Genomic DNA, 16,124 nt, shown 5'->3' on the forward strand with positions numbered 1-16,124 from the left:
AAAAAGTAATCATATTGTGGCACAAACAATGCATATTTGAAGCCAATCAGGTAACACTCCTTACCTGTGCTAATAATTTGCAAAAAGAGAACAGGTGCTGGATAATTTCAGTGAAAATTAAAGCAGTGTCAGTAGTATATAAATATCTATCTGTTGTATCAACTTATCAGAAAAAAAAAATCAGTTGCCAGTGGGTGCTCTCAACAGCAGTTTAAGGCAGTTACATGAGCATCTTAGCCTCAGTGTGGATAAATGCTGAATAATCCTTCTAGAAATCATCTACATACTAAGTGTCTGTGGTTTAAGTCCTGGAAGGGTGGAAGTGTTGGGCATATTTCCTTACACCTGCATCCCATTCACCTAGCAGTAATTAGGTACCTGGGTGTTAGGTTGACTGTTGTGGGTTGCCTTAGACAGGGTTAGGCTTTGAAATAACCTGAAGTAGGACAATAGCTCTTTGTCTATAAAACTGATTTGTGCAACAAAAAAGAAGTCAAAACTGTATATAGGGTTCTTCAATGATAAAGTTTCTTTAGGTTCTTGTAACAATTTATTAATAAATTGTAAATTTAAATAATAATAGCACTACAGTGGAACCTCTACTTACGAGTTTAATCCGTTCCGTCATATTGCTTGCACCTGGATTTGCTTGTTTGCAGAGACAATTTTCCTCATTTAACCCTTTGACTGTTCTGGTCATATACATATGTCTTACGAGCCAATATGTTTGACATATATACACTCTAAAATTCTAGTGGCTTCAAATCAAGCAGGAGAAAGCTGGTAAGCCCACATGTGAGAGAATGGGTCTGTGTGGTCATTGTGCACGGTATAAAAAAAAAATCCTGCAGCACGCAGTGCATAGTGAGAAAAAAAACTCCGATCGTGTTTTTGGATTAAAATGCCGACTTTGAGGTGTATTTTTGTAAAGTATTTATGGTTGTATTCTTTTCTTTGTCTCATTTGATAGAATGGAAAACATGTTATAGAAATAGAAGTGATTTTGATTGGTTTTACCATGAAAAGGATCTTGAAATGGAGCTCGAAGTAGTGGAGATGTTCAATTTTTGCCGATGTTCAAAAGTAAACAAATGACATCATTGTCCGATAAATGTCCAACTAGCCATTCTAATACACAGTCACAAATGGGCTGATGTTATTTATACAATTATTACAATATTGCAGTAGTCTGCATAACAACAAATCTATTTTTTGTGTGAATAAAAATTCAAAATAGAAAGCAAGAGTATTATAACTGGGACCTGGAAACATGACTGATGAACAGAGAAAATGTTATTTTAGTGCCAGGAATGTCTGCATTGTTCATTCTGGACCCTATTTTGAAAATGACATGTTTTTAATTTGCATGAAATTTGCCTAATTGCCAATTCCTGACCATTTTATTGGGTAGTTGAAATCAGTAAATGGGCGGTTTCTTGTACTCAATCGACAGAACAAATGGAGTTTTAAAGAAATAGCTATAAGTTTGGCTGACTGGAACAAAGGAATTGGCCGAAAATAGGGCTCAAAGTGGGCGAAATTGCCAATGCGCAAATGTCGCTGAGGTTACTAACTTCACGAGAGTGTAATTCCGTAAGTTTTCTATAAAACTTCGTACTTTTGGTACCATTATCATCGGAAAAAGATTCTCTATCATTTCATAAGAAAAATCATTTTTTCAAATATTTTGTGATACCAGCAGACACTTCAAGATTTGGGGATGCGACAGTCAAAGGGTTAAATTAACTGAAATGCAATTAATCCATTCCGGCTCTCAGGAGGCACAACAAGATACTTCAATATTTCGCTAATATCATCTATACAGCTTATTTATCTATCACAATTCATCTAATATGACATAATAAACAATATAAATAACATAGAAACCTGATATACACTCTGTCATTATGTGACAGGTGGAGGCGGCCAAAACCACTCCCGCATTGTTATGGTAATCAATGCCATCTAGTGACGGCCTTTTGAAGCCGTCTATTATAATTATTATTATATACATGTAGTACATTATTATTACACGGTACATGTATTATGTCAATGAAGAAAGGGAGGTGGTAATTTCGTGCACTGGCCAAGGAGGTATACCATCTTTTAGGAGCGAAGAAGAGCAGGAAGTGAGTATGGGGGAGGTGCATGAGGCATTACGTAGAATGAAAGAGGGTAAAGCAGCTGGAACTGACGGGATCATGACAGAAATGTTAAAAGCAGGGGGTGAAATAGTGTTGGAGTGGTTGGTATTTTTGTTTAATAAATGTATGAAAGAGGGGAAGGTACCTAAGGATTGGCAGAGAGCATGTATAGTCCCTCTAATAAAGGGAAGGGGGACAAAAGAGATTGTAAAAATTATAGAGGAAGAAATTTACCGAGTCCTAGGTAGCAGGTTGGTAGACAGCAACCGCCCAGGGAGGTACTACCGTCCTGCCAAGTGAGTGTGAAACGAAAGCCTGTAATTGTTTTACATGATGGTAAGATTGCTGGTGTCTTTTGTCTGTCTCATAAACATGCAAGATTTCAGGTATGTCTTGCTACTTCTACTTACACTTAGGTCACACTACACATACATGTACAAGTACATATACACACACCCCTCTGGGTTTTCTTCTATTTTCTTTCTAGTTCTTGTTCTTGTTTATTTCCTCTTATCTCCATGGGAAAGTGGAACAGAATTCTTCCATCGTAAGCCATGCGTGTTGTAAGAGGCGACTAAAATGCCGGGAGAAAGGGGCTAGAAACTCCTACTACTGTATAAATTACTAAATTTAAAATGAGAAACTTTCGTTTTTCTTTTTGGGCCACCCTGCCTTGGTGGGATATGGCCGGTTTGTTGAAAGTAGTAGTAGTAGTTTACTGAGTATACCAGGAAAAGTATACGGTAGGGTTATTATTGAAAGAATTAGAGGTAAGACAGAATGTAGGATTGCTGATGAACAAGGAGGCTTTAGAGTGGGTCGGGGATGTGTAGATCAAGTGTTTACATTGAAGCATATATGTGAACAGTATTTAGATAAAGGTAGGGAAGTTTTTATTGCATTTATGGATTTAGAAAAGGTATAAGATAGAGTGGATAGGGGAGCAATGTGGCAGATGTTGTAAGTATATGAAATAGGTGGTAAGTTACTAAATGCTGTAAAGAGTTTTTATGAGGATAGTGAGGCTCAGGTTAGGGTGTGTAGAAGAGAGGGAGACTAATTCCCTGTAAAAGTAGGTCTTAGACAGGGATGTGTAATGTCACAATGATTGTTTAATATAAACCATACCACGGGCGGGATTGAACCCGCGGTCAGAGAGTCTCAAAACTCCAGACCGTCGCGTTAGCCACAGTGGTGCCTATGCTAAACTTCCTATGGTGTAGGAATATACCTAGTTGGACGAATCTTATTGTGGCTAGCTGGTCTAGTGGCTAACGCGATGGTCTGGAGTTTTGAGACTCTGTGACCGCAGGTTCAATCCCGCCCGTGGTATGGTTTGTTTGCAATCGTGTCATTACGATTTCGTGAGTCATTGTTTAATATATTTATAGATGGGGTTCTAAAAGAAGTAAATGCTAGGGTGTTCGAGAGAGGGGTGGGATTAAATTATGGGGAATCAAATACAAAATGGGAATTGACACAGTTACTTTTTGCTGATGATACTGTGCCTATGGGAGATTCTAAAGAAAAATTGCAAAGGTTAGTGGATGAGTTTGGGAGTGTGTATAAAGGTAGAAAGTTGAAAGTGAACATAGAAAAGAGTAAGGTGATGAGGGTATCAAATGATTTAGATAAAGAAAAATTGGATATCAAATTGGGGAGGAGGAGTATGGAAGAAGTGAATGTTTTCAGATATTTGGGAGTTGATGTGTTGGCGGATGGATTTATGAAGGATGAGGTTAATCATAGAATTGATGAGGGAAAAAAAGGCGAGTGGTGTGTTGAGGTATGTGTGGAGACAAAAAACGTTATCTATGGAGGCAAAGAAGGGAATGTATGAAAGTATAGTAGTACCAACACTCTTATATGGTTGTGAAGCTTGGGTTGTAAATGCTGCAGCGAGGAGGTGGTTGGAGGCAGTGGAGATGTCTTGTCTAAAGGCAATGTGTGGTGTAAATATTATGCAGAAAATTCCGAGTGTGGAAATTAGGAGAAGGTGTGGAGTTAATAAAAGTAATAGTCAGAGGGCTGAGGATGGGTTGTTGAGGTGGTTTGGTCATTTAGAGAGAATGTATCAAAGTAGAATGACATGGAGAGCGTATAAATCTGTAGGGGAAGGAAGGCAGGGTAGTGGTCGCCCTCGAGAAGGTTGGAAGGAGGGGGTAAAGGAGGTTTTGTGGGCAAGGAGCTTGGAATTCCAGCAAGCATGCATGAGCATGTTTGATAGGAGTGAATGGAGACAAATGGTATTTGGGACCTGACAAGCTGTTGGAGTGTGAGCAAGGTAATATTTATTGAAGGGATTCTGGGAAACTGGTTATTTTTATATAGCCGGACTTGAGTCCTGGAAATGGGAAGTACAATGCCTGCACTTTGAAGGAGGGGTTCGGGATATTGGCAGTTTGGGGGGATATGTTGTGTATCTTTATACATATATGCTTCTAAACTGTTGTATTCTGGGCACCTCTGCAAAAACAATGATTATGTGTGAGTGAGGTGAAAGTGTTGAATGATGATAAAAGTATTTTCTTTTTGGTTATTTTCTTTCTTTTTGGATCACCCTGCCTCGGTGGGAGACGGCAGACTTGTTAAAAAAAAGAAAAGTATTATTATTATATGTATTATATTGTTATTATTATATTATTATACTATTATTATTATATGTATTATTATTATTTTTATTATATGTATTATTTTTACTATTATTATTATTATTGTTATTACAATATAAATAATTTGTAAGTTTTATTCACACAAAAATAGAAGATTTACTGTTATGCAGACTACTGCATTATTGTAATAATTGTATAAATAATGTCAACCCATTCGTGACTACATATTGAAATGGACAGTGACGTCATTTGTTTACTCTTGAACATTGCCAAAGAATCGAACATTTCTGCTATTTTGAGCTCAATTTCAAGGTACTTTTCATCGTGAAATCAATCAAAATCATAAATGAGAGAGTGGGTGAGATGTTATCAACAAATTTTGTTGAAAATAAGAAAAAGTTTTGGAGTGATATTAACAAGTTAAGAAAGCCTAGAGAACAAATGGATTTGTCAGTTAAAAATAGGAGAGGAGAGTTATTAAATGGAGAGTTAGAGGTATTGGGAAGATGGGTTGAATATTTTGAGGAATTGTTAAATGTTGATGAAGATAGGGAAGCTGTGATTTCGTGTATAGGGCAAGGAGGAATAACATCTTGTAGGAGTGAGGAAGAGCCAGTTCTGAGTGTGGGGGAAGTTCGTGAGGCAGTAGGTAAAATGAAAGGGGGTAAGGCTCTGGTGGCCTGGTGGTTAACGCTCTCGCTTCACACGGTGAGGGCCTGGGTTCGATTCCCAGCCAGAGTAGAAACATTGGACGTGTTTCTTTCCACCTGTTGTGTATGTTCCCCATCAGTAAAATGGGTACCTGGGTGTTAGTAGACTGGTGTGGGTCGCATCCTGGGACACTGACCTAAGGAGGCCTGGTCACAGACCGGGCCGCGGGGGCGTTGACCCCCGGAACTCTCTCTAGGTAAACTCTAGGTAAGGCAGCCGGGATTGATGGGATAAAGATAGAAATGTTAAAAGCAGGTGGGGATATAGTTTTGGAGTGGTTGGTGCAATTATTTAATAAATGTATGGAAGAGGGTAAGGTACCTAGGGATTGGCAGAGAGCATGCATAGTTCCTTTGTATAAAGATGAAGGGGACAAAAGAGAGTGCAAAAATTATAGGGGGATAAGTCTGTTGAGTATGCCTGGTAAAGTGAATGGTAGAGTTATTATTGAAAGAATTAAGAGTAAGACGGAGAATAGGAAAGCAGATGAACAAGGAGGCTTTAGGAAAGGTAGGGGGTGTGTGGACCAGGTGTTTACAGTGAAACATGTAAGTGAACAGTATTTAGATAAGGCTAAAGAGGTCTTTGTGGCATTTATGGATTTGGAAAAGGCGTATGACAGGGTGGATAGGGGGGCAATGTGGCAGATGTTGCAGGTGTATAGTGTAGGAGGTAGGTTACTGAAAGCAGTGAAGAGATTTTACGAGGATAGTGAGGCTCAAGTTAGAGTATGTAGGAAAGAGGGAAAATATTTCCCAGTAAAAGTAGGCCTTAGACAAGGATGTGTGATGTCACCGTGGTTGTTTAATATATTTATCGATGGGGTTGTAAGAGAAGTAAATGCGAGGGTCTTGGCAAGAGGCGTGGAGTTAAAAGATAAAGAATCACACACAAAGTGGGAGTTGTCACAGTTGCTCTTTGCTGATGACACTGTGCTCTTGGGAGATTCTGAAGAGAAGTTGCAGAGATTGGAGGATGAATTTGGTAGGGTGTGCAAAAGAAGAAAATTGAAAGTGAATACAGTAAAGAGTAAGGTTATGAGGATAACAAAAAGATTAGGTGATGAAAGATTGGATATCAGATTGGAGGGAGAGAGTATGGAGGAGGTGAATGTATTCAGATATTTGGGAGTGGACGTGTCAGTGGATGGGTCTATGAAAGATGAGGTGAATCATAGAATTGATGAGGGGAAAAGGGTGAGTGGTGCACTTAGGAGTCTGTGGAGACAAAGAACTTTGTCCTTGGAGGCAAAGAGGGGAATGTATGAGAGTATAGTTTTACCAACACTCTTATATGGGTGTGAAGCATGGGTGATGAATGTTGCAGCGAGGAGAAGGCTGGAAGCAGTGGAGATGTCATGTCTGAGAGCAATGTGTGGTGTGAATATAATGCAGAGAATTCATAGTTTGGAAGTTAGGAGGAGGTGCGGGATTACCAAAACTGTTGTCCAGAGGGCTGAGGAAGGGTTGTTGAGGTGGTTCGGACATGTGGAGAGAATGGAGCGAAACAGAATAACTTCAAGAGTGTATCAGTCTGTAGTGGAAGGAAGGCGGGGTAGGGGTCGGCCTAGGAAAGGTTGGAGGGAGGGGGTAAAGGAGGTTTTGTGTGCGAGGGGCTTGGACTTCCAGCAGGCATGCGTGAGCGTGTTTGATAGGAGTGAATGGAGACAAATGGTTTTTAATACTTGACGTGCTGTTGGAGTGTGAGCAAAGTAACATTTATGAAGGGGTTCAGGGAAACCGGCAGGCCGGACTCGAGTCCTGGAGATGGGAAGTACAGTGCCTGCACTCTGAAGGAGGGGTGTTAATGTTGCAGTTTAAAAACTGTAGTGTAAAGCACCCTTCTGGCAAGACAGTGATGGAGTGAATGATGGTGAAAGTTTTTCTTTTTCGGGCCACCCTGCCTTGGTGGGAATCGGTCAGTGTGATAATAAAAAAAAAAAAATTCTTCCATTCTATCAAATGAGACCAAAGAAACGTGAATACAACCATAAAAACCATCCGAAAATACAACTAAGGGGCGGCTAATGGCTGAGAAGTGAACTCCATTACTTATGGTCCGATTTCTTTCATTTTTGGTGTACATTAAGAAGCATCTTTCCATCATACAGTGCCATAGTTTCGATAAGATAGTCCAACAAACAAATGAGATCCAATTCCCTTGATCAAGAGCAAGAGCCCCTCACCAAGGAACCTCCCTTGAGGCCCGCTCGCTTATGGAATGCATATGGAAGCAAAAAATCGACCGAGTGACTGCTCGTATTTGGAAAAACTCGAACGTGGATGCACTCCTAAATGGAGGTTCCACTGTATATATTCAATGATATCTGAAAAATAAACTCTCTTCATTCCCTCTTTTAACTTATGGACATATTATATTCATTAGATTACATAAGTGATATAAATGATACATTTTTAATGTAATTCTATTTTTTTAAGACTACATCAACAGTTTTTAAAGTTTGCCACTTACTTATCCATGCCATCCTCAATATTTTTCTTAAAAAAACTTTTCTTCTCATTTGGTGAAGGAGGGACTGAGGTCATTTGCTGATTACCACCAGTAGTTGCTAATAGTGCTGAGTCTCCATCACAACTGTTACAGCCTCCTGGGGATACTTTAGTTTCTCCACTGGGGTGCTGCGGAGGAGCCATCTTGTTGTCTGGAGATAACTGTGGTGGGGTATCGCCTATTGCCGTTATTTGCCCTGAAGCAAGGGCACACCAATGAGTTTTGCATCTCACATAACCATGAAAGCCTACGAGTCAAAGAACAAATGGAATGTTGGAAAAGTTAAAGATTCCTATGAAATGGAAATGAAAAGCTGTAGTTTTAAATAAATATAAATACAAAAGTAAGCATGCACTGTATTAAATGACAAACTTGCTTTATGGAGGTGAGAAGGACAGTGTCTACACACTGAAGGATGGGTAGGGATAATGTAGTTTGGAGGGTAATGGTTATGGTGAATGTTACCTTCTTTGAATCACACTACTTTGGAAGGAAATAACAAGTGCTAAATAACTTTTTATAATACACTACTCTGTTTGAACACAACTTGCTTAAAGAATAAGCCTTTACTTTATCTCCTACAAACATTTCAACTTCCTTACTGCTGGTATGTTAAAAACTTCTGAGGAAGCATTGAAAGCCTTTCAGCTTCTCCACTGTCTCTACTCTTTTGCATCACTTTCACTCTCATCATTACATCTATAGTAAATATTTTACATTCATTAGTTAATTCAAAGCACAAAACACCTCTGATCCAGTATTCAAGAATATCTTTGTATATTCTTCTATACTCCAAGGATCTGTAGGTACACAGTCCCAACAAATAGTCTCCCTGTACGGTATGTATATGTAACTTATAATGACATACAGAAATAAATGAGCATGATTATTAGGTCATGGAGTGCAGCGAGGCAGTGGATAGTGCAGGGGTAGAGGGTAGCAAGAGATTTAGGTAGAAAGGGCTGTGAGTACTAGAGGTATCATCATCATCAGAGTTTGTGCAGTAAATCTGTTGCTGTCAAAAAGTCAATGAGAGTCTGGGTTAAAGGAGGGTCCATCAGAAGAAGGGAAGGTAAAGTAAGGGCAGTAGAGCGGTGATGACGTTGGAGGTAAATTCTGCATGCTCGTTGATAGAGTGGGCAGTCCAACAGAATGTGGCTAACAGAAATTGGAACCTGACAATTCTCACAGAGTGGAACAGGGCCCCTCTCTATGAAATACCCGTAAGACGAGCATGGCCAATGCGAAGACGGGAGAGAGTAGTCTCCTAACCTCGACACTGATAAGAAGACGGCCAGAAACCTATACTCGGTTTAACAGAATGTAGTTTATTATGGAGCAGATCAGATCAATGTTGTTGCCAATGGGTGCAAAGGTGGGTAGCAATTACAGCAAAATAGTCAGTGAATGGAACACTTCTATATGAAACTGGGAGGTAGTGTACTGCTGACCACGCAGCAGTGTCTGCCTGTTCATTGCCCTGTACGTCAACATGACCAGGGACCCAACAAAAGACAATATCTTTGTGCTTGCTAGAGATATGGCGTAACCAAAGTTGGATAAGAAGAGCCAGGGGATGAGGCGTATCAAATTTTCACATAGCCTGTAAAGCACTAAGGGAGTCTGAAACGACCACAAATGGTGACACAGGCATAGATGCAATACGGATAAGTGCTATGAGAATGGCATACAATTCAGCCATAAAAATGCTAGCCGGGGATAATAAATGCCCTTACATGATGCTGTCCGGAAACACTGCTGTGAGTCCAATGCCGTCAGAAAACTTTCAAACATTGGCGTACACTGTGATGGCCTGAGAATAAGATCGGAAATGGTTAAGAAAAAGAGCACGAGAATCCACCATAGGCAGTTGGGCTTTCACGCATGGCAGTGGGAAAGAACAGACACGAACCATCGGAACTTCCCAAGGGGACAGGGAAAAGTGAGATGCTACAGGAACAAAGAAAGGAGGAAACTAAAGAGAAGACAAGAGAGAATGTAGGTGAAGAGAAAAGGGACAGAGTAAACAGGGGCGACAAACAAATAAAGAACATCTACTAATATTAGTGACTATCCTATATATGGAAGGATTGCGGAGGTCATGAGAGTGAACACAATAGCAAAGGCAATAAGCATCAAGGCGATCGGACATGGATGGAATATTCGCCTCTGCATAGATGCTCTCAACCGGTGAAGAGTGAAAAGCACCGAGGCATAAATGTAATCCCTAGTGATGGATAGGATTAAGGCTAAAGAGAGTTGCAGGAGAGGCCACCAAATATATCTGGCTGCCGTAATTGAGTTTCGATAAGATTAGGGCTGAAGGTAAGCGATGGAGAGTTCTATGAACAGCCCCCCATGAAAGATGAGTGAGTGTTTTAAGGAGGGTCAGCCGACTATGACAAGTAGCCTTCAGAGAGGTAATGTGAGGTTTCCAGGATAACCTACAGTCAAACAGAAGGCCTAGACACCTGGGATATGTAAGCCATATAGGTATAATGGATGATCAGAGACAACAGAATGTCTAGTAAAAGTAATTTGGTGAGTTTAAGTACTAGAAAATTTAAACCCATGAGAGGTGGCCCAATTGGAAACACGGTTGACTGCATGCTGGAGAGAAACTGCAATGAGGTGACAGTCAGTGCCTGCACAAGCTATAGCAAAGTCATCAACATAAAGCGATGACCAAGTATTGGATGGAAGAACAGAGGCCAGGTCATTAACAGCAAGGAGAAAAAGTGTTGTGCTCAGAACACAACCCTGGGGGACACCTTCAGCTAGCACAAAGTCCGGGGAAAGCATATTAGTACTATTAACCTGAACATGGAAATGTCTTTCAGTTAAGAAGTTCTTAAGGAAAAATGGTAGATTGCCTTGGAGGCCTAAGGAGTGGGCCTGGGTCAAGATATTATACCTCAAAGTAGTGTCATATGCCTTCTCAAGGTCAAAAAAGACGGCGATAACTGAGTAGTTATTGGCAAAGAGATTACGGACATATGTATCTCAGGGGTCAATGGTAGAATGGCTCTTACCTAAGCCATACTGACTAGTGGAGAGACGGCTGTGTGTCTCTAAATACCACATCAAATGTCTATTTACCAGACGTTCCATCACCTTACAAACTGCACTGGTAAGAGCAATGGGATGATAGTGGAAGGCATCATGTCCCGTACTACCCGGTTTGTGGAAAGGAAGAACAATGGCAGATTTCCACAGCTGGGTGAGAACTCCTTGGGACCAAATAAGATTAAAGAGTCATAAGAGGACTGCAAGGGCTGACTGAAGTAAATGCTGTAGCATCCGAATATGAATGCCGTCAGGCCCAGCTGTCCATGATCAGCAAGCTGAGAGTGTTACCTCCAGTTCTAGAAGTGTAAAAGGCACATTGTAAGATTCTTCTCTGATAGCAGAAAAGTTTAAGGGCTCTAACTCTCTGGCAGACTTTGAGGAACAAAACGAGGGGCATAGATGAAGCCCCTGAAAGATACGGACAAGATGATTACCAATTTCAGTGGCAACATCAAGAGGGTTTGCGATATCAACACTGGCAACCCGAAGAACAGGAGCCGGGTCGGGAGAGTATTTACCACGCAGTTTCTACACTTTTTTCCAGGCTGCACTCATAGAGGAAGCAGAAGTGATGGTGGAAACATAATCTCGCCAGCAAGTGCATTTAGCATCACAGATGACATGGCGAGCAACCGCTCACTTCTGCTTAAAATCAAGGAGTCTCTCTGTGGTTCTATTGTACCGATACCTGCCCCATGCAGCACATTTCAAACGTACTGCCCGAGCACAAGTAGGAGACCACCAAGGCATGCGCTTCTGAGAATGCCTGCCCAAGGTTTAGGGTATAGAATGTGAAACTGCGGTTAAAACTGAGGTCGAGAAGAGGTGTAAAAGCTCATCAATGGAGGATGAAGAAGGAACCTCACTAAAAGCAGTTAGATGTGAGTAGGTCCCAATTTGCTCGGTCAAATTGCCAGCGTGGGCTACGAGGAGGTGGAAAATATGAAGAATGATTGGAAAATGATCACTGTCATGCAAGTCTGGGAGGACAGACCAGGTGAAATCTAGTACAGTGGAGGAAGAGCAGACCGAGAGATCGATGCAAGAAAGAGAACGAGTACGAGGATAAAAATGGGTGGGAGAACCCGTATTTAAAACATGGAGGGGGAGAGAAGTGAGAAAAACCTCCAACTGAATGCAGTGGGAGTCACAGTGAGACCCCTGCCCCCCCTCCAGAGGAAATGCTGGGCATTGAATTTGCCAAGCAACAGAAGTGGTGGAGGTAAGGAAGAAACCAGAAATGCAACATCTGGGATAGATAAGGCCCAAGAAATAGAGAGGTACAAAGAACAGACTGTATACCACTTATTCAAGTGGATACAGGCTGCAGTGTAATGCACCAAAGTATGAATAAAGAGCTGACAGTATGGAATACTGGTGCATATAAGAAGTGCACTTTCATTAAAGGTTCCATCAGGAAAAAGATCCGATGAATATAATAAATCATAGCCCAAGATGGGATGGATAACAGCGGAGTGTAATTTGGGTTCTTGTAAACAAACACAAATGGGAAAACTGGGAGAGCAACACCTGGAGCTCACCCCGGTTATCTCTGAGGCCACGGATATTCCACTGTAAATAAGCCATGATTTGCGAAGAGAAAGACACAAGAAATCTGAAAGTAGAGGTATCTACGGACTAAACGGATTAGAAAAGTCTACATGTGGAGATAGTGGAAAACTTTTAAGCAATGAAGGATTGGGGCGCTGCGAAGAAAGGAGTTGTGCAGACGGAGAAGGGTGAAGAAGAGGAACAGGAGGTGGATCGGTGTCCATCAATGGTCTAGTCTCCTCAATATATTCTGAGACAGCATCAAGTGTTTCTGAGGACAAGGACGTTGTATGTGGTACAATACTGGAGAGGGAAGAAGGAGAGTAAGTAAAGATCAGGGAGATGATGGATTGTACCAAAGTAGGGGGGGGGGATGAAAGGGTAGAGAGAACTAGCTTGGGAGGGGACATTTGGAGAGGAAGCAACCTGGGAGGGAGCAGAAGAAGAAACTTGGAAGGGGACTGGGGAAGAAGGTATTGTACGAGGAGGATGAATCTCCACACTCGTAACAGAGCCAGTTAGAGGTGAAGAACCGGGTACAGAGACTGGGAAGGAAAAAATGAGCAGGTTGCAAAAGGAAAGGAAGGGTGAAAGGAGATTTTTAACAATGGAGATGTTTTGGACTTCGGAGAAGGAGAGGGGCGATGGGGAGTAGGTGTAGTACGAGGTCTTGTAGACACGAACTTGTGAGTGAGAAGAGGAAAAGGTGAGAATAGAATAAGGTGCTGAGGTAGGGACCTCTGAGTCCAGGACAGCAAAAGAATTAGAGATGGGTGACTGTGGAAGGGGTGACCACAGAGGAGGCTGCAGAAGTTGAGACCCCAGAGGAGGGGGGATGTTTAGTAACTCGAGAATAAGAAATACGGAAAGTTCCCCTTGGAGGCGTAGATGAGAGACTGCCATAGCATATGGGAGGCCTTCTGCCTCTTTGAGACAACTGACTTCACACTCATTTAAGTAAACCTGGCAATGCCAAGAGTAAGATGGGTGAGCCTCATGACAATTAAGGCAAGGGGGAGGTAGACTATAAGACGTATTGGTCGTCAGCACCACAAACTGTGCATTCGGCGACGAACCTGCAATATTTTGCTGGATGACCAAAATGCCAGCAATTTCTACAACTTGTAAACGGTGTCCCGCTATATATACAGTGGACAGAAGCTCACAGCAGTTGAAAGTTAAGAGAGCTACATTACAAGGGTATTGTCTCTGCCTGCGGGAAGGGAGGACATAAGTGTCTACTTTGAGGATTGGGAGGTCTTGGAGTTCTAGCTGTTCCAGAATGTCATCGCCACACGTCTGGAAATTCTATTGGACAATGGTATGAGGCAGAAAGACAGTACCACTACAAGAATTGAGGGAATGATGTTTTTCAATAGTTACAGGAATAGTGTCAATAGTTGTAAGGAGAGAAAGATCATGAGCTTGGTTAGCATTCTGGACAGTGATGACACGTGTACTGCTCTTGAGAACATGAAAGGACATATCTCTACCAACATAGCGTATGAGCGCCTTGCCAATACTATGGTCGGAAAGATAGGCAGTAGAGGAAGTCGATCATCGAGTAAAAAACTTAGTCCATTGTGTATTTTGAAATACAGAGTGTATAGGGAGTGCGTGACGTGCCGGTCTTTTCTGAGCAGAATGAGAAGGAAGTGAAGAAGTACCATCAGGTAATGGTCTTGGGCGTTTAGGTGTAGGACCGGAGTTGGTCCGACGTAGGACAGGTGGGTGATCTGAAAATTGCCGTAACAAGGAGAAGCCAGAAGCATAGTCATAGAAGAGTGGAGGTCAGACGTATCAAAGGAGTCAGTTGAAACCCTGGTACCTGGAGCAGGTGTCGAAACAGCATCAGCAGGAGGTACAGGGGCAATAGAAATGTCTGAAGAGTGGGCAAATAATGAGGCAGGGTCAGAACAGGGTGCGGTATCAGGAAGGGGCCCGAGGGAACCAGGTTCATGGATTGGGAACTTCATAGTTAGTTCACTCCTTTTCTTTTTGTTTTTTAGAAAAAAAGAAAAGAATAAAAAAAGAATAAAAAGGGGGGGGGGGGAACGTGGAGGAATAGCTCCTAGGAGGAATGAAAGGACCAAAAATCCCCCTCAGTGCCCAAGAGGACCTCAGCACAGCAAGTAGTGCAGATGCAGCATGGAACCCGTGTCATACCCTACCCTTCATGCCAGTAAACCAGCAATCTGGGATAGCAACCTCATATTCGCCGAGTTACCTCGGTGGACAAAAGAGAGAGCGACCAGACACCTGCCACAAAGCATACCTCCTTTGGCCACCACCCCCTGGAATCCAAAAGGTAGCTTCCAGAGATACACCCATCACCTGAAAGACACCCAAAGCCACCTCCTGGGAGACTGGAGAGGGATCGAGACATCCCCAGGTGATCCAGATTCCATGGCAAACTACACCACCACCAAGAACCTCAACGGAATAGGATGGACCCCAGTACCCTTCCCCTTACCTAGGAACTAGAGTGCCTGTGGGAAGAATCCCAAAGGCTGAAAATAGGAAGGGAATAGGGGAGGGATGGGGAGGAGGAGGAGGAAAGGGAAAAAGGGGGGATGGGGAGGATGGGATAGGGAAGGGGTGATTGGGGGGTAATTAGGTTCGGTCTTAGGAAGGAGACCAAAAGGTCTAATTTCTCAGACCAAGAGCCTCTTCACTGTGCCCTGCACAGAAAGGTATATCAGTATCCAACATTTTGTGATCATTTTTTGTGATATAATTTATATACCACATATGCCTTTGACCAACAATGATTAAGTCAGTCACTTACTCTAGAAAAAGTAAAGATTAGCTACTCTACCAGGTTCCAGGCAATTTGAGGTGTACAGAATTGAACTAGCCATGCTTCACAGTAGTGTCAACTCAATACACAATGTCATTTGTTTATATTTCACACAACCTTTCCTGTGTGTAATATGTACCTAGTATGGGAAGGCTTTAATTACTACTTTAACTGATCACAGCAGTTAAGAATCTATTAATTACAAAAACTTGATTAAATTTTCTTTTTATCTAAAATGAATATACCAGTAACTAAAAAGTGGGATCACTGTAAATTTGTCCTAACTTATCAGGTTTTTGTGCTTTTACTGAAAAATAATCTCCCTCTCTCCTACATACCCTAACTTGAGCCTATCTTTATAAAAAAAACTCAACTGTTTTTAGTAACCTACCATCTAGGTCTCCACCTTGACAGTAATCTTAAACTCCAGACTCACATCCAGCATATAACTAAGAAAGCTTCCAAAACAGTAGGTATCCTCGGCAGTGCCTCAGCATGACAGTGGCTTTCTTTGTACCAATCAAATTATGAAATGTAAACACCCATTGTAACCTTAGCAAAGAAATAAAATTTTTATTTTGATTTTCATTTTCATTTTGATACACTTGCAACATCTACCACATTGCTTCCCTATCAACCCTATCATATGCCTTTTCTAAGTCCATAAATGCAACGAGCACTTCCTTACATTTATCTAAATACTGTTTCCTTAAATGCTTCAATGCA

The 16,124-nt window shown here is 41.6% G+C and overlaps 1 protein-coding gene across 12 annotated transcripts in view; it reads right to left on the reverse strand.

Moving 5' to 3' along the window:
• The window catches only part of cic (Putative transcription factor capicua), a 653,343-nt gene that overhangs the window by 37,064 nt on the left and 600,155 nt on the right, over positions 1–16,124 (reverse strand). For 9 of the 12 annotated variants that reach the window (XM_070089069.1, XM_070089070.1, XM_070089072.1 and 6 more), the window contains exon 15: positions 7,940–8,225. In XM_070089069.1, coding sequence (XP_069945170.1) covers positions 7,940–8,225 — 286 coding nt within the window. The remainder of the gene's footprint in view (positions 1–7,939; positions 8,226–16,124) is intronic. The other 3 variants (XM_070089079.1, XM_070089078.1, XM_070089080.1) reach the window with 2 other exon arrangements.

Source organism: Cherax quadricarinatus, chromosome 27 (genome assembly GCF_038502225.1).
Source record: "Cherax quadricarinatus isolate ZL_2023a chromosome 27, ASM3850222v1, whole genome shotgun sequence".
NCBI lineage: Eukaryota > Metazoa > Arthropoda > Malacostraca > Decapoda > Parastacidae > Cherax > Cherax quadricarinatus.